The sequence below is a fragment of the Podarcis raffonei genome, chromosome 1 (assembly GCF_027172205.1).
Source record: "Podarcis raffonei isolate rPodRaf1 chromosome 1, rPodRaf1.pri, whole genome shotgun sequence".
NCBI classification, from domain to species: domain Eukaryota; kingdom Metazoa; phylum Chordata; class Lepidosauria; order Squamata; family Lacertidae; genus Podarcis; species Podarcis raffonei.
In genome coordinates, this window is record NC_070602.1 from 94929997 (window position 1) to 94949771 (window position 19775).

At 38.6% G+C, this 19775-nt stretch overlaps 1 protein-coding gene across 2 annotated transcripts in view; it reads right to left on the minus strand.

The window, feature by feature from the left end:
* DPP10 (dipeptidyl peptidase like 10) overlaps positions 1 to 19775 on the minus strand; it is a 512130-nt gene that overhangs the window by 177772 nt on the left and 314583 nt on the right. For both annotated transcript variants that reach the window (XM_053405055.1, XM_053405066.1), the window contains exon 2: positions 5389 to 5503. In XM_053405055.1, the coding sequence (XP_053261030.1) occupies positions 5389 to 5503 (115 nt within the window). The remainder of the gene's footprint in view (positions 1 to 5388; positions 5504 to 19775) is intronic.

Here is a 19775-nt window from a genome sequence, read left to right on the forward strand (position 1 = left end):
TTTTTCATTGGGATGGTTTTAGTTGCTGCCTCCTGTATAATGTTGTGACCCTCCACCCATAGTTCTTCAGGCACTCTGTCCACCAAATCTAAATCCTTAAACCTGTTCCTCACTTCCACTGTGTATTCATAAGGGATTTGGTTTAGATTGTATCTTACCGGCCCAGAGGTTTTTCCTACTTTCTTCAGTTTAAGCTTGAATTTTGCTATAAGAAGCTGGTGATCTGAGCCACAGTCAGCTCCAGGTCTTGTTTTTGCTGACTGTATAGAGCTTCTCCATCTTTGGCTGCAGAGAATATAATCAATCTGATTTCGATGTTGCCCATCTGGTGATGTCCATGTGTAGAGTCGTCTCTTGTGTTGTTGGAAAAGCGTGTTTGTGATGACCAGCTTGTTCTCTTGACAGAACTCTCTTAGCCTTTGCCCTGCTTCGTTTTGATATCCAAGGCCAAACTTGCCAGTTGTTCCTTTTATCTCTTGATTCCCTACTTTAGCATTCCAATCCCCTATAATGAGAAGAACATCCTTCTTTGGTGTCACTTCTATAAGGTCTTGTAAGTCTTCATAGAACTGGTCAATTTCAGTTTCTTCAGCACCAGTAGTTGGTGCATAAACTTGGATTACTGTGATGTTAAAAGGTCTGCCTTGGATTCGTATCGAGATCATTCTATCATTTTTGAGATTGCATCCCAGTACAGCTTTCGCCACTCTTTTGTTGACTTCGCCACTCTTTTGTTGACTAGTTGTCTTTGTCCATGAGTTTTCTTGGCAGGGATACTGGAGTGGCTTGCCGGTTCCTCCTCCAGGTGGATCATGTTTGGTCAAAACTCTCCACTATGACCTTTTAGATGACAAGTTTACAAAGAAAGAATATATAGAGATATACAACCAAATTGAAATACAGTATATAAAAAATGTTGAACTCCTCACTGCATCCGCATTTACACTAATCCTACTTCCCTTGAAGCATGCAACTCTTCATTTGAAAGCCTTAATTCCAGTCCAAATATAGCTTATGAATCCCCCAATAAACATGCAGTTTTGCCCCTTACATCCCATCTTCAACAGTATTAATACGCCTTCCACCATGCACTAGCAATCCAATACTGAATGCTGCTGGAAAAGGTTGTTGTTGTTTAGTCGTTTAGTCATGTCCGACTCTTCATGACCCCATGGACCAGAGCACGCCAGGCACTCCTGTCTTCCACTGCCTCCCGTAGTTTGGTCAGAGCTGGAAAAGGTAGGAGGCCCCAATTCCCAAAGGATGTCATGAGGCAGTGGCCATGCTGATACCATGCACTATTACTGACTCAGCAGCCATTTGCCACCACACTGCTCATGTGCCTCCACTGCCTCTTCATTGATGCCCTCCAGCAAGGCTACTGGGTTCCCTCCTTCATTTAGCAGTGGTCAACAGCAGAAGCTAGTAGTCTACTGGGATTTCATAGAATCATAGAACCTTAAGAGTTGTAAGGGAGCCAAGAGTCATCTAGTTCAATCCCCTGCAATGCAGGAATCTCAGCTAAAGCATCCATGGCAGATAGCCATCCGATCTCTGCTTAAAAACCTCCAAGGAAGGAGAGTTCACCACCTCTCATGGGAATCTGTTCACCTGCCAAACAGCTCTTACTGGCCACCTGATCGTTTTAGTCCCTAGGAAGCATTAATATTCACAATACATGTAATTAATTAGGTGTCCCCCCCCTACGGCAACATTTTCTGAGCCCCCTGTTTCTTTGCTATAATCATCTTCAAATCAGAATTCTGTAAATTTATTTGAAAATCACTAAATGTTAAATAAAACTGGCACTTTTTTAAAAACCCTAAAAGAATCTCATGAAACCACTGAGAGTGGGGGAGAACCCTTTAAACCATTAGACAGATAGTAGCAGCTTTGTTGAAGATTCTGAAAAGCTGGCTTTGTTGCATGTTTTTGAAAATATACTTTACCATATAACATTACTGAAGATGGTATTGAGAGCCACCCATTCTCTTGAAAAATAATGTATCTTTTTGTATGTAAGCTGGAAAATTCACATCACATCACTGTCCAACCTTTTATTTTTTTGTACTAAATCTATGTTGCTACCTTTGTCTAACGTTTCAATAAATGTTGTTCTGGCTTCAGAAATCTCACAAATTCACAATGCGCAGTTTATACAATGCAGTAAAAGTATTTCCCCTTCACACTGCAAAAACTTTCTGAATCCTGTAACCAGGGGAACTTTTCTTTTGATACCTTTGTGAATTCATATGCATACTTTATATTTCTTGCCTCTTACTGGAGCATATTCCTTTCTCCTTAATGTTTATTCTCACATTTCACAATAGGCTATGCATTTTCCATCTCCATTCAAGATTATATTGAATTATTCATTGACAGTATGACATTTCCCAATTCCTTAACTGGCTGATAGATTTTTAAATTTGAAGATATAGATACTGAGTATAGATTGCAAGCCAGAATAGAATTCTGAGCTGTTTAAAAGCTCCACCAGAATCCAAAATCATGATTGCAGAAAATTAAGCAGGAGATCTAGCTAATGTTGCCCAACAGGAAAGTGTTCGTGTACTTCTCTATGACTATGATCCAGTTCTTCTTGGAAAGAGTTTATACCCGTCCTCCACAGTTGTCACAGCCCATGAAACAATGGGCCCACATGGACTGTGTGTGCACTACAGTTATCCCTAATTTGCTAGACATTATTTCAGGGGCTGGAATGTGGTCATGTAATCTGACATAAGCAATCATGAAGACTGTGCATCAAACATACAACTAGAGTACTTGGAGTGTCCTCCTGCAATCTGTTTTATTATTCCTTCTTGCCAACTCACTTAGCAGGCCTCGTGAACTACTTATATCCAGTAAATGCTGTATTGAGGCCCTCAAACTGGTGCTCCTCAGGATTTGATAAGACACAAGCTCTGATACTTATAGTTTTGATAATGATAATTATTTTGCTTTATGCCTAACAGTGCAATTGTTCTGCTGCTGTTTCTTCCATTCTTCATCCCATCACCGAAATTCTTTCAAATCTGTAAATCAGGGTTTGGGCTGTAAAGATGCCATTGATAAAGGTGTCCTCTGTCAACAACACATCATAAGAAGTTGTGCTGCCTCTGCCTAGCAGGTATTCAAGCTCAGTTTAATTTCCCTCATCTATCCCACCATTGTGTCTGGGCATTAGTCCAGGTCCTGCACAACCTCTCCTGATTCAGATGTTATGGAGAAATAGAGCTGGATGTCATCACTGTACTGATGGCACCTTGTCCCCAAACTCTTATTGCTATCTCCAGCAGCTTCATGTAAATATTAAATAACATTAAAATAGTGCCCTGCAGCACCCCAGGCTGTGAAAAAGCACTCTCCCAATGCTAATCTCTGGACTTTGTTCCATAGGTAGGACTAGAACCACTATAACTGAGATATTCATAAAGAGATTTGGTTGTCCTCTATCAATCAAACAAGTTTCTGACCACACAACCCAAAGCCCATAGTTACTTGGCCAAACCAGACCAATTATCTGCATACCTCAGATGCAGATTCTTGTTTATAACTGGCCCAGTTGTATGTGTTCTGTGTACTGCTGCAAAATAACCTATTTTGATTGGTTGGGTCCCGAAAGTTGAGTATGCTTCTTTGCATGAGGGATTGGTGCCTGTCCCCTTAAAGGAGGTAGTGGCACAACAACAACTGAAAAAGCCAGTCCTGGATCCAATTCATTGTAACAACTATCATTCAGTCACAAATACTTTCTTTCTAGGGAAGTGATTGACAAGGCCGAGGTGGAACAAATGCAGACATTTCTGTAGACTGATTATTTGGGTGCCAGTCTAGTTTCAGTTTGGTTTGGGACCAAATCAGCCTTATAGTGAGACTGGCAGGCAGAGTAGAACCCTGCTCCTTCTGCTCTTCTAAAATTTTGTTCAAAAACAAGCTCCCGTAACTTTTGCTTGGATATCAGAACTCTAGCTGCTCATTGCTACATAACTATATCTGAAGAGTGGGTGTGTGAGCTGGGGAGACAGCTTCAGAATATTCTCCTTGACTTTACAATAATACTAACGCCAACACTTAGGTTAAGATGAAGTGTGCTTTATATGTTTGTTGGTCACCAGATTCCAGGAAGCAATGTAGAAACAATCAACCTTCACCTGCCAAACACGTCACCACCAAAATCATACTGTGAGGTTGCATTGATTTTCTCCTCATTTTTAAAGAGATGCTTGTATCCAGGATGCAACAGGACTAAGTGTAGCCAAACAAGTAATTTACCATTGTTTGGTCTCTTAGTTGCAGTCATAAAGCTTCACACTGTTGTTGTTGTTGCAGCATTGTGACAAATGAAAAGATCATTATCCTATGTGCATACCTTCTTTCACCAAGCTTCTTTTGTGAATATTATGCATAGGCTTGAATGTAAAGAAGTCAGTGTTTAAAATATACAAAAAGAAAAAATCACGTAAAGGGACAGAAAATGCCAGATTATCTTCCCTGGAGCAGAGGTCGCAGTCTGGCATGGCCATGGCAGGCCACAGCAGTAGGGAGGGGGCACCCTCTGTCCATGTGGCCAATGCACAACAGCCATGGGGACAGTCCACCAAATTTTCCAATTTAAATTGCCCAATCATGGGCTGTCCCAGGGTAGGGTTTGGGGTGGCACACCTCACTGGAGACCACCTCTGGGTGTCTCCAGTCAGGTGTGCTGCTCAAGCACAAAGATTGGCTGCTCCTGCTCTATGCAGTGCAGCTGGCTTTTGAACTCCTGTCCTCCCATCCCTTTATTCCATGGTTGCCCTGGTCAGGACATTCCAAGGACCTTGCTATTCAGGGCCAGTGAGGAATTTGCCTGCAGATAAACTGGGCCTGTCTGGGGTTTTGTCTGCTTCATAGCAACTACCAAAACTTTCTGGCAGAGAAGACATTGGAATTGGATCCCTGGACTAGCTGGAAGGGACAGGCATGACTCTACCTCCCCTACACAACCCATGTTTTGGGGTACACCCAGCAAAGGGGTGCTCTGTCCAGACCACCAGATGGAGGTGGACAGGCTGCAGACTCCCACACACAGAGACCTAATGGCTTCTCATAGCACTGTCTTGATTTGATGTGCATCATAGGGTGGTCCATAATATAAGATCGATCCTAGCATAACTACCAACCAGTGGACCAGGTTGACTGATTTGGGATGCAAGCCCAATGCCTAGAGACAAGACCTTCTGACATCTGTAATAAATAAAGTTGATTTCAACTCAAGTGGTTTGTCCTGTCTATTACTAATTATATCAACAGCCTTGACTCCTGCAAGCTCAATGTTCTTGGGCCCACAAAACAAATACAATACATCTGGTTCAATAATAGGGTAAGTACATGATAAATAAATCCTACCTGGTGTTAAAAGAATTACAGACATTGTGATGAGTGAACATACGACTAGGATCACCAGCAGTGCAATTGCTATTCCCTTCCAGTTCCTCTGTGGTGGGCTGTTGCTTCCAAGTTCCTGGAGGGAGGGAGAAAAACAGTATTTCATAATTCACACCAAACAGTATGAGCTTCAGTTATCAGAGCTCCTTTCTCATGAGTTCATTTAATTATTTATAGATGTGTAATTCATTCTAAATAACAAATAAATCTCACCTACCCACCAAGCCCAGACATGCACACCAAAACAATAATCAAATTGAGGGTATAAGAGTGCTGTCAAAATGTGAATAGATATCTAATGTACTGAAGATAAACTTCAGGACAACATGAACTAGCATTTCACCAAATAATTAGGGAAATGAAATACAGCAATTTACTATAATTCCACCTGAAGTTGTGCAGGCCATAATGGTTTAAATACACATGGTTTTTAATGTGCAGTGCTAAATGTCCTATTCAGAACCAAATAAACATTTGTTGCCTGAGGATCTGGTCATTCCATTTTAAATTGAACATCATTTATTTATATCATGATGTGTTTTATATGCTGCTCTTGTATTATTCATAAAAATCAACATTATTATGTAGTAGCAATGAAGAAATTCTAGAACTCCAAGAATATAGCTTCCTCTAGGATTTGTGTGTGCCCCAATTCCTACACACATTGGCAATAGAGACCTAAATAAAATCCTGCAATAAAATAAATTCTCTCTGCCTATCTTAAAAAGACAGCAAGAGAATAAGAAAGTCTGTGCTAGATTTTATATTGTTATATCACTTTAACATGCTATGAAAACAAAGAGCTAACACAAATTTTGTTACATTCTTATAGACCAAACAACCAATTAACCAATTAAAATTATCATCTGTGCTATGATACAGGGCTAGCATTATCAGGAGGCAGACTTGCTAAGGACGGGGGAAAGTTGCAAATTCTGTTGGAGCCCTAAAAGTTTGATATGGAGCTTGCAAGTGGTTTTCAGACTCATAGGGGCTACAGGGACTGCTTGGTTGAAAGTAGCATGCAAAAGTTTAAAGATCTTCATACTTCAGGGAAGAGGCATAGCTAGGTGATCTTGGCAGAACGGTCCAGATTGCACCCCCTAGCCATGGACAAATTAGCTTTTCTTTCCACCTCTCCCCCAACCTCCATCCATTCAATTCACCCTCTATTTAAAACCTTTTCTCATGAGGCAATAATATTTTTATAGACATATTTATGGACATATTTTTAGCTGATTTTGCCCCCCCCCCCGCCTGTCCCCCTGGGGGAGGTCCACCTCACCACCCCCTAGCTACGGCCCTGCTTCAGGGGTCCTTGCACAATGACGGAGTCTCCTGGGGTATACTGCACCACTTCTAACCCTACAAAATAGTAGATAAACTACTGACTAAATGTGGAGATCCAAATTTTGTTATTGGGCCCAAGTGTGTGTGCATGCGTGTGTGCATGCACACACACACACACACACACACGATAAAACAACATCAGTGTAACTAAATGCCACTGGTGCCAACATCAGTGTAACTAAATGCCACTGTGGAGACATTCAAATAATGTTAGATATTCTAGCATGTCACACTAAATTTCACTCACACTAGTGGGCAGGATGTGAAACAAAAAAGAATACCATTGGACGTTGCTACTCCCCCACCCATTCTGCACATGCATGCTTCATTTCCACTGTAATTCATGCATGAAAATGGCAAGAGAAAACAGTATGCTAGTATAATAATCCAAGATTTCATCACTTTACTCCTGTGATTTTCTAGGTTAATGTAGTTGAAAGCAGTTTTTTTCTGCAAGCAATTAATTATATTGATGATGATGATGATGATGATGATGATGATGATGATGATTTATTATACCAGCTTTCATCCGAAGATCACAGGGTGGTTTATAACATAAAAGCACAAAATACCACCTGCTGCCTGCCAACATGTTTAAAAGGCCATAAATTGTTTAATCAGCCAAAGGTCTGATTGAAGTGGAAAGTTTTTACCTGGTGCCTAAATATATGTAACAAAGGTGCCAGGAGAGTCTCCCTGTGGAGAGCATTCCACAAATGGGGAGCCACCACAGAAAAGACCAATTTTCATGTTGCCACTCTCTAGACATCTCACGGAGAAGGCACACAAAGAAAGACCTCATGATGATTGCAGGGTTCATAGAAGGAGAGGCAGTCCTTGAGTATTACAATCCTGAGTCATTTAAGGCTTTATAGGTCAAAACCAGCACTTTGAATTGGGCTCAGCAACTAATTGGCACCCTACTACAGTTAGACCAGGATTGGTGTTAAACGCTCAATTCATCTTGCCCCAATAAGCAACTTAGCTGCTGAATTCTGCCAGCTTGAAAATTAATATACTGCATATTCCAACACTATACAATACTTTCTCTTATATGTCATTAACAAACCATGGCTATAGAAAATATGTAAATTTATGTTTAAACTAGTTATTGGTCATGATTACAAGCAATATATTAAATGCACCAAAACTGCAATTCTGAACATGTTTATGTATATCCAATTCCTTTATAGAATTTACACAGCATAATAATGCATCATTCATATCATTACAAACTATATACTGAAAAATCTGATCACACAATTCACCCATTATGGAAAGTATGGCCATTATTGTCTTTGCTAATTAAGTCCCAATCCTAAAAATGTGGTACCCCACTGCTTTTATTCAGGTTCAACATTAATTAATAATGTAGTAGGACTAATGCTTTTAAAAATATTTATGCTACAATTCTGAATCACCAGAATCAGAAAACAGATACAGAGTTACCACTAATGCTAACATTTCAGTATACCTGACTGTTGTGCTATCACCATTCCCACATACTGGCCATTACTCAACCCTTTTAATCATGCTTAAAGGAGAAGAGCACCTATCTAAAAGCTGGTACTGATTTGTAGATCTTGCATTGATATAGAGCTGCCTTACAGCTATGGCCTTGCAGATTCCCAGACCTATAAATACCACCTTAAAACCTCCCTTGGAGTTCTCTATTCAGTATTGACAAATGCAGACATAAACAGGTGATGAAAAAGATAATTGTAAAGACATCACTGGGAAGGATTTAAAGTTTGATTTGGTGTACGGAATTTAGAGAGGTGGTGAAGAGGGAGCTTGCCTGTTCTACAAAGAAGTGTATGAAAGTTACCAAGCCAGAGAAGTAATGAAAGACACTGAGATTGACAGATCTTGTTGCATGTGTTTAAAAACGCAAAGACACTGCCTTTCACTTTGTAAAATTGAGGCCATTACTGTGAAACTGTAGGGTGTTCAGATGACACCCCCGCAACACATCAAAGCAGTGGCTGAAGAATGGGGTTGCATAGGCTAACCTTCCCCACACTGCCAATGTGACCTGGGACTAGATTGGTAAAGAAAAAGTGTTTTGTAAGTGTTGTATATGTGATATAACACTGACACCAGGTGGCACTTTCCCTACCAGATTTCCCTGTATGAGTTTACAACATGTTTAACTGAATCGCTTCTTTGATGTGTCTACATCCAGCCCTGCAGTCATGTCCTCTATCAATAGTGAGAAGCGTCAATCTCAAGTGTGGGTGGACAGAAGATCATGCTATTCAACACAAATATCTTTCAATCAGGCCCATTTTATTTCGGTAAATTATATACTATTTGTAACCAATATAGAAGAAAAGAAAAATCTGAAACAAAATAATTTTCCCAACTTTGCAAAGGACTAATTGAAATTCATGTGTGTTTACATCTGCAACTCAGTCAATCTCTTCACTGCTGCAAATTTTGAAGTTCATTAAATGTATTTGTTTTTCTTGTGTGTGTATTCTACTGTTAGTTGTTCAGTTTGGAACTATGAATTCTCTTAATATTGCTTGTTGCTGCATTACTCTCCCAACTGTTAGGGCAAGGAGAACAAATTTTTAAGTACGATTTCATAAAGAAGAGTTTTCAACTACTCATTTTTAATGTCTCTGACTATTTTATTTGCTACGGAGATGCTTAAATAACCATATTTTGATGCGATTTTTAAAGAATATATATATAAACTGTCTTCTTGTTCTTTTGATTCTTGGCCTAATTTACTTTTATTTATTAAATGTTTTCTGTATTGTTTTGTGTATGTATGCATTGTGCATAGAATGCATACCAATAAACCCATGGAATCTTATTTTCTTTGTACACACAAAACTTAAAGCTGGAGACAAGCATAGAAAGATGGGCTGTCCTTGCTCTGGCAGCTACTTGCCGATGCAGCGGCTGCTAGCACAGTATCAAAACCTATTCTCTGGTTTCTCAAAAAATATGTTGCACAACACAAAATGAACTTTAGTCATGACCATGGATACGCTGAGCATGACTTTGCTGGATACAACCCGGTATCTCTCCCAAGAAGCATGCCACTAACAGAAACCAATAAGGTTATTTTTTACCTTCCATTAATCTGAACGGTAAAACACATTAAATAATCTGCATAGTAAACTATTGAACTTGAGGTATCCTAAAATTGTTGTAATTGTATAACTCAATGTCAATATAGATGTCAAATGCTTTTAGATGAAAGTATCACTCCAAAGTGGTTCCTCCCTCCTTTAGCCTATTCTCATATGTCAAACAAGCTCTCACATTTTAAAAATCACACATAAGGAGTTTTCTCAAGACCATTTTACTGTATCAGTGTTACACTCAAAATTATTGTGTTATTTTGCTGGGTTTTAAAAAATTATCATATTTCTAATAAAAATGTTTCTTTGCGCATGCCTTCCTTTCTGTAATGTTTACTCCAGGAATAGTAATGTCCAGTCACCAGAAGCTGACTATTAAGACTCAAGAAGGCTGGATTCCACTGAGCAAACTTGAAGAAAAAGTGTCTTTTGTCCATTAGAAGAATATGCTTCTCGGGGCAGATTGGCAGTGAAGCTATCTGCTGGCAAGAAAACTTCCATAGTAGTAAAGTACAAGTGCATTTAAAGGTTAAACACATTGACCCAAAGGAAGAGAATATTTCTTTCCTTTTCTCCTGAGTCCATGATGAAGGAAAACATCTTGTAAAATTGACTTTTTGGAAGAAACTTTTTCAATCAAGGTGGCTGACCTTTTGTGGTCTAAGGGCTACATTCACCCTTAGACAACCTTCTGTAGGCCACATGGCAGAGAAGGATGTGACCACCCCACACTCTTACATGTACCAGATGTGCACACAACATATATTTGGGAGGAAGTTTTCTTGCCAAACCATTAAAAATATCTCACTGATCTGCAGAAACAACTATTGCTTACACTTGGTAACACAATAATATATGAGGTAATTTTAGACACAAGCTTTCTAAAATAACAATAAGTAAATTGATAATTAAATCACTTCTCACAAACTAGCAAACCACAGTGACAGACATATTTTATTAATTTCCTTCATTTTTAAGTCATGACCAATTGTACGATAATAATTTACTACAAACAAAAAAGTGATTATTGTTGTCCAGAAATAGGTTTATCATATGCAAGTCAGAATACTTAATGTCAGAATATTTCACTGAACAAAGATCTTATGCCAAAATCCTCAAACCTAGTGGGTTGCCTCAGAGCAAAAAGCAAATGTCCTCAATTCATTTCAAAATCATGCTTTTGTATTAGGCCAGGGGCACCAGCTAGCAGGGGCTGAAGGACCTTGCTCCCTCAAAATTTTCAAGGAGGAGGATAGGTTCCTTCAATATCCCATGGCAATGTGCACACACTTTGCATTTATGCCACACAACATGCTCACGTCACTTGCACACACCACGTGACATGCCCGTGTCATGCACGCAAGCTGCAAGGCATGTATGCAACACACGTGTGCGCGTGTGATGTGAGCATGTTATGTGGTGCCAGCCCCCTCAAACACAGGGAGCAAGCGGCTGGGCCGGTATTAGGCAATGTAGCAGTTTTCATGAAAAATAAGAAAGAGGTGTTTGCTACTTCTTATCTCTTTTGTATCAAAATTAATGTACATATTTTAATCTCCTTCCAGTTCTGAAATGGAAGCACTTAGTCAAGCTGTACAGTTTGGGGAGGGTGAATAATGGTAACCTAATTCAATTAAGAGCATATTTCAGGTTGTATGTCTGTAGAAAGGTTTTATCCTTTTATTTTATTGTATTGAATGTGCTTTTTGCTCAGGATTGCAGCCTTAGAAAGCTAATAATATGCATCTTCCTGGCATTACCATAAGTTATTATTATTCTTTATATATGCCACATTTATATATGATGGCCAATGTATAACCACATGAGAAGCAGATTAAGGGCCCCCTCAATTTTCTGTTAGAGCAGAGGGATGCATTTCCAGCATAAGAAACCTATTTGAGTAGATATACTTCACACCCCACACAATTGCTAGACTAACAATGTGAAGTAAGTTGAAATTTTCACACAACTATGTGTGCTTAATGGTTAGTGACTGAGTGGATCGTCCCCTGTGTGTGGTTTTGCAAGTGCTTCTGACATGGTCTAGTATAGGTAAATTGGAATAAATCTGAATTGATTTTGTATCAAGTAATGTATTGTATGTCTGAATGATGGTTAAAAATACATTTAGTGAATATATGGGATAATGATTGTTTACTCAATGACTGAAGACAAAGACCATAGCTGAGTGCCAAACTGGTGGAGAGAACCACAAAGAATTTGGAAACATCTGCTGTAGGACAGAAAGCCAAAAATCCTGACAATGGTCAGATTAAAAACAGAGTATTTATTTAAAGGTAGATTTGGGTGATTTGGGAAACATTCTCATATTTCTTGTTTGGATCAAACCATTAACAAGGTATTTCAGGTTAGTTCAGGGACTCACAAAGCTTCTAAGACAATCAGTGGTCTCAGCTGACTGAAAAATGTACAACAGTTTTGTTTATTTTTGGGAGTAATGAAACCAAGCTGATTTAGGAAATACCCAGAGCTCAATAAACAAATTGGGGGGGGGGAGTGAAGGAATCTTTCATTTTGATTAATTGATCTAGTTTTCAATCTTTGTGAATTATTTTCCTAGGGCAGTCCAATCCCAATCAGTTGTGGGAGGAATTAAAAAAATTAAACTGTACAAGGGGAAGGGCATAGGATAGGTTCACCACCACCAGTAATGCTTGGAGTAACAAGGTCTTGTAGTTACAGATAGGTAGCCGTGTTGGTCTGCCATAGTCAAAACAAAAAAAAAAATTCCTTCCAGTAGCACCTTAAATACCAACTAAGTTAGTTCTTGGTATGAGCTTTCGTGTGCATGCACACTTCTTCAGATACACCATGTATCTGAAGAAGTGTGCATGCACACGAAAGCTCATACCAAGAACTAACTTAGTTGGTTTTTAAGGTGCTACTGGAAGGAAAAAAATTTTTTGTTTTGAAGGTCTTGTAGGAAACTGACATTTTCCCCACCACAGTATTTCCTGCAGATCCTAGGTCTTCTCCACTCTGGACTACCAGCCTTCCTCTTTGCAAGCCAACTGAGAGATGTCTCTCGCTTAGGAAAAAGCTGTATCCCCATAGGTGGCAGACATCCGGCCCCACCAATAACCTGGGACATAGTCTCCTTACATTTCTGCCATCACAAACTTTCTTGGGAAGTTTCCTGTCTCCCCCCAGAACCACCATTGCCCTCTCTGATTGTATCCACGCAATTTGGCAGGCTTCCTTCCAGCAGAAGGGGTAGCTATGCTTGTAAATTTTCTGTCAATTCTAGCTGAAAATGCGAACGTTATAGACTATAAATTCAAATTACAATTTATATGCATTTAAAAGTGCTCTACATTAGCATACCTGGTTGTATTTATTTATATTTAGGACTCTACAGGGGCTGTCCTGGCTGTAAATTTCATCCACTTCTATGAAAAGGAACGTTAAAGCCCTTCTAAAGGGCGTGAAAAAGATTTTGGGGGCAAACTTCAGATCTAGAAAGGTGTGGCTTTCTGATAGGTGAGTTTTTTGGTTAATTGCTGGATCTAAAGTTTCCCTCTTTAGTCTACAACTTAAAGGAAGAATAAATTGCACCGGTGCACACCCACTCCCAATTACACAACAAGTGGTCACCCAAAATTACTCTCTTTTTAAAAGGATAACACAGAAGTACTTTTTAGGTAGTCTTGAACTGTATGCAAAGTAGACCCATTGAAATTGATGGGCTAAACTATTTTAAGTCCATTGATTTAAATGAGTCTACTCTCCGAGTATTACTAATGTTGAACCCATTAGTCTTGCTATTTAAAACAACTCTTTTGTAAATTTACACAAAAATTAACTACAGTACTTCCAAAAAGGTAAAATGCTGTGGTTTCAATTCTAGCTGTTTTATTTATCATAGTTCCATACCGTATTTCATAACAGATAGTCTGAAAGTACTTACAGATACAATATGTAACTTACTGGGGAAGGTGGAAGAAGCCAAGACATTAAACCAAGCAGTTTTAGCTACATCTGTTGTATAATTATTTTTCATATATAAATATCCTTTGTAATAAATTAACCTTCTATGAAATCAAGGGAATTACACCAATATAAAATGTTTTTAATGTACTTCATTGTTCTAAATATATTAGTAACAGCCAAGAATGCTGAATGACTCAGCTAATATTTGTATGAACTCCTGACCTTCATCTTTTTAATTAATCATCTGCTCCCTAAAGCTATTTGCAGGTTACCTAGATTCATGCCAAAGACCATCTCTCTTCATCTGCAGTTCCCATTTCTATTAATACTGCATATGCTTAACATAGCAAGTCTTTCTGAAATTCCTAAAAATAATGAATAGTAAGCCATTTTCACACCAAAATGGTAATTAGTCACAAACTGGCAGTGAATGCATTTAGACTATTTCACAGTCTCTCGCCTCTCTAGGTGCCAGGAAGAATATAATATTGTGTCCAAATACCACATCTATCACATTTCTTTTTACTTTTATCCCTATATTATTTTCTTTTTGGAGCAATTCATACTACCATAAGCTACCAATTCCCTATTGAATAATTTCTCTGAATAATGCAATAAGCAAGAACTTCAGCGTGTAAACATTTTATCAGCCTTTTTTGGACAACAAGTCTACTCTGCAAATCACCAGACTAGACAGTTATAAAATCACCTGCTGGGGCAAGAGTTTGGACAGAACATTCAAACTACCAGATACATAAAAACTCAAAAAGTATCTGCACTTGCTGATCACAATAATAAAAGGGAGGAATTGTGCATCTGATATTGCAATAATTTGCTTGCTAATTTTGCTGTCAATCCAGGCCCCCATTCCAGCACACCATGTGTGGGGATGGAGGAGTTGGATGAGGCAGAGGTCTGAGTGAAAAAAATCTTCACCAGCCTCTGCCCATGGAGCTTCCTATTATACACATTCTCTCCATCTCCATTGTGCCCATAAGTAATGAATGCCGAGCAGTAAAAAGAACCCCAGCCACCATCAATAAATCAGTCCCTGTAGATAAACTTGCCCCCCCCAAAAAATCATAGGACAAAGTGCTTTGTTCCATCAATTTTCAGGCCATTCTTTATACCAATCAATAAATGTGTTTATTTGAACCCTTAATATTTCATATTCCAATACAGACTATAAAAAGGGAAATTCTATAATAAAAGTAATATAATAAAATATTGCCATCATGTGTTATGCCCAGACGCAGGAGTGTAGTGTGGACGGGAAATATGAGACTGCACACAATATTTGTCAGACCACTAAAGGTAAAGGGTAAAGGGACCCCTGACCATTAGGTCCAGTTGTGACCGACTCTGGGGTTGCAGCGCTCATCTCGCTTTATTGGCCGAGGGAGCCGGCATATAGCTTCCGGGTCATGTGGCCAGCATGACTAAGCTGCTTCTGGCGAACCAGAGCAGCGCACAGAAACGCCTTTACCTTCCTGCCAGAGCGGTACCTATTTATCTACTTGCACTCTGACGTGCTTTCAAACTGCTACTTTTTATTAAATTGTGGTTCTTACCCATATTTTACATACCAAGAAAAGGGATCCAATAACTTTGGAAGATGTCCTGATGCCAATAATACATCCCAACCTGACCACTGAACAAATGAACAGGGAACAAGGCCAGCACAGAGAAGGAAATAGCTTTTTCCAGCCACCATGACCAACCCAATCCCCCTAATGGACCCGAAGTGAACCACTGTTCTCAAGACATTTTAAGGATGCTCCAAGGCAAGGGCGTGCTAAGTGCCCATTCTTTTTCAGCCCAGGTTGCAGCCCCTGTTTGATGCCCAGAGGCAGTCCAGAACTAGTTTTCTGAGCATGATAAAATTAATGTTTCCTATAAGGAAGGCAAAAACTCTGGAACTGACTAGCTAGGCAGGAACACAGATACAAATCCATTTCAACTAGCAATGAACAACCATCCTATAGCAAAGTAAGCAACCTGTAAAGAAGGTGACAGCTTGAACACTAAAGGAGTGAAGACAATTGGGCAAGAACGCACTAGCCTGAGTGAACCAGAAGTTTCAGTTTGTGGAGTACAAGGAGGGCATGGTCCTTCCAGTTTACACCAAGTCTCATCAAATGGCCTGGGAAAATGGGAAGATGCAGCCCAGATGACCACACTGAGCCAGCTCAACCCGTGTTCCTGGTCATCACCCTGTAGCACTGGACAAAATTGTGGTGCAAAGGGTGAAGTAGGAAACACAATACCCTTTCCCCCATAATAAATACTGCTAGTTTTATTTGAACAACTTTCATTCCATTGTCTTGTCTTTAGATGTCTCTAAATTATCTCTGAAATTTCATTTTTGACAAAATTTTGCAACAACACTCTGCCACCAGAATTAACTATATTAAAAGGCCTTGTAGAAATTTTTTAAGTCTCTCCTGATGCAAAAAATGACATTTATGTGGTTCACAATTATATCTAAATGGTAGTTTCATACACAAGGTAAGAGTGAGATTCTCAGTGACAATTTGTTACACTGAACTTGAGGTTGTTGTTTTTTTTATTGTTCCATTAGGGGAGAAGGATGCTTCCACTCACTCAGAGTTGCTTATATAAAATACTAAATTACACAGCACTGCTAAGTACACTATGTACGTGCAATTTTGCATCACAATTTAGTTAGGAAGTTTTTGGCACACTAAAACTGAATGCAGTATTTCTCCTAGTTACATAAGTGCACTGATGTCACTTGGACTTATTTATGCATAACTGGATACTGGATTGCAGCAGATACTACACATTAAAGGGCTTTTTTTTGCCAATGACTTTGAATTTTGTTCTATTTGATATTTTGCACCAGTGCCCAATATATAGCAAAACAAAGCCACTGGTTCTACGTACAAAATATTAGACTGGATTCTCTTTCTTCATTGAAATGCATCAAATATTTAGTTGTAAGAACTTGTTGTAAACAAGTTCCCAGACTGTATAGTAAGATGCATCTTTTCACCCCTACTAGCAATCTCTGCAACATTCAGTGTTATGGGGTGTTAGAGGAGCAGTAGTACCTCTGGTAGGTTGCCTTAAAAAAAATTAAGATTATTAAAATTTAAACTTTGTATTTGCATGTTGTCCTCTTAGTCACCTTATGGACCTATCTTATTTTTGCCAAAAAGCAGCACAGAAATAAACTCTAGCCAAAGCATAAATCAATAGGTAATATATAAAATATGAATATTTATCAGTATTAAAAGGATAGTATGTTTGCTCAAGACTTGAATGGTGAACCAGTAACACCAGGATTGTGTTATGTTACACTAAGGTTCCATTGAAATCAGTGGAATTTAATTAGTCATGATTAACTGTCTGCATGTATTTCAATAAGACTTAAATGCAAGACTTAAGCCTAATATGTTTAGGAAATCTGTGCATTAGTTATGTTGGTCAGGGACTACCTGGGAAGAGGCTGTCTTTAAAGTTCAAAGGGCTGACCTATTGCTGTTTACAGATATCTTTAGGAAGGCCCATTTTTTATTACTTGTGAAAGTGAACAGAACCATTTACCGTAGGTACTATATCCCTTGTACAAATGGGACAACTTCATTAGATACAACCCTCTACTTTTAGTAAATTAGAATTGCACCAAGTTGTAGTATACAGATATTTTATTATGTTTAGCTTTCAACTCCAGGTAATTGCTAACTTTTTTTGCATTTGAACAGCTCCAGAAAAGTCAAAAAAATGACACACACATTGGATGACAAGACCTCTGGGAATAGGTGCATTTGTCACATGAACGTTATCCCACTTTGCCTGCCCAATGAAAGTCATGATTTTTGCCATACTGTTTTAGAGTAGTACCTACGGTGTAGTACTAGATACATCAAGTTAAGCCTTTTAAAATATCAGGAGCTAATGGAATGATTTCCTTCTTTCTTTCAACCTCAGCTCCTGAAATAATCCTAGTAAAATACTGTCTTAGGAAACATGGCAGAAGCCATATGTCAAGGACCGGCTAGATGATGAGGAGTGGTGAGAGGTACCAGCACAATGGGTAACATCCACTGTCACAAGAATAGACTTCCACTCAGTAGACTTTCCTCTCCTCCCTTCCAAACTCCCACATCACCTTAGATCTGCTCTTAGGTGCCCTCCAAATTTTGGGGATCTACAGGGAACTGCAAGGGGACAAGAATCAGTTTCACCAATGCTATCTATTATTTTGGGAAACAGATTTTTTTGGTACATTTTACACACTATGTCATTAACTGCAATATTGCAATATACAATATGTTGGGAATAGTTTGAACATAGTGGTTTGGATTTCTAAGCTTTCACTTCATGTCTAGAATGAGTTTATATTCAGGAAAGGCATTTCACATACAGAAGGGGTCCTTCTCTGAACTGAAGCTCCTTCATGACTGGAGCAAAACCTCTGGATCAATTCCAAACTAGTGTTGGGAATTTTAAACTAAGTTTCTCGTCTCTCAATAAAGAACACTCAAAAAGGCCATTTCAAGGGCATATTCTAATTATAATTTTGACATAGTTTTTTTTCCTTTTGAACTAAACATGAATTTAAAGTATACATGCTTCACTTGTCTTGTCTACTTCCTGTTTTAATATTCAAATTTTAATGGATTAAAGCAGTCAAGGATAAGATCTTTAAACGTAACATTTTAATAAAACATTGCAGACTTGTATAATTAAAGGAAGTTCTATAAATAACTCAGTTCTTTTTAAAGCTTGCAAGAAGATATAATAATAATAATAATAATAATAATAATAATAATAATAATAATTTATTTATACCCCGTCTATCTGGCTGGGTTTCCCCAGCCACTCTGGGCGGTTCCCAACCAAATATTAAAAACACAATACAGCATTAAACATTAAAAACTTCCCTAAACAGGGCTGCCTTCAGATGTCTTCTAAGAGGAAAAGTAAAATGACTACACCAATCATTTACACAACACTTTTAATTTGTAAAGCAATTTGCCATCTCAGAGTGGCTTCTAAAAGAGCTACTATGAAACAGACATTTTGTGGAAAGCAAAATGAGTTTTCATTACACTGGGACAATTATAACGGTGACATCTACATATCCCTCGTGCTGAATAATCCGAAACAAATGAGTATTTTAAAAAATGCCCTCCTCCTCCCTCATTTTGAACAATCCCAGGAGGGAAAACTTGCAGAAAAGAAGCATAAAAACTTCCAGTGAAAATACAGGAACCAAATGTGCACATGGGCATTTCCCTCCATATAAGGAAGAGAAGGCTTTTATGCATCTGAACATGAAATTATTGACACGGGTGGCACTGTGGGTTAAACCACAGAGCCTAGGACTTGCCGATCAGCTAGATCCTGGCCCCATATTCTGTTTCTGAAAGCAACATTAGCTATCTTTTTTTAAGAAGGCTATGTAGTCTTATCAATAAAAAATTCGGTGTGGCGCAAGCAAATTTGATTCTAAAAGTGTGTCCCAGAGAAAAAAAGATTGAGATAACAACAACACTGGATTCAACCATTCATGCTAAGTCCTAACACTAAAAATACTAGAGTATAATCCAAATAACTACAAAAGCGGGGAACTCACATCTTAACTAAAACCATATTACCCTAAAACAACAATCCCTAAATCAGTCAGAGTCCCTTGCCTCCCAGCTAGGTGAAATTGAATAATCCAGAAAAAAAGGAAGGGACTACATCTTGCAGGACTCACAGTCAGATATTCAGTGAATGATGAGAACATTTTCTCATTTTTGGAAGCTATGTTATCAAGTGAGAGATGAAGCAGACTGTGCAGTTGAGAAATATTATTTCATAAAAGAAAATCTTTCATGAGTGGTAGCTACTTGATATGCACTGGAAATTATTATACATCTATTCAAAATCTCTGCTTCTCCTTTTTCACATCAAATTCTGATTTTTAGTTAGTTC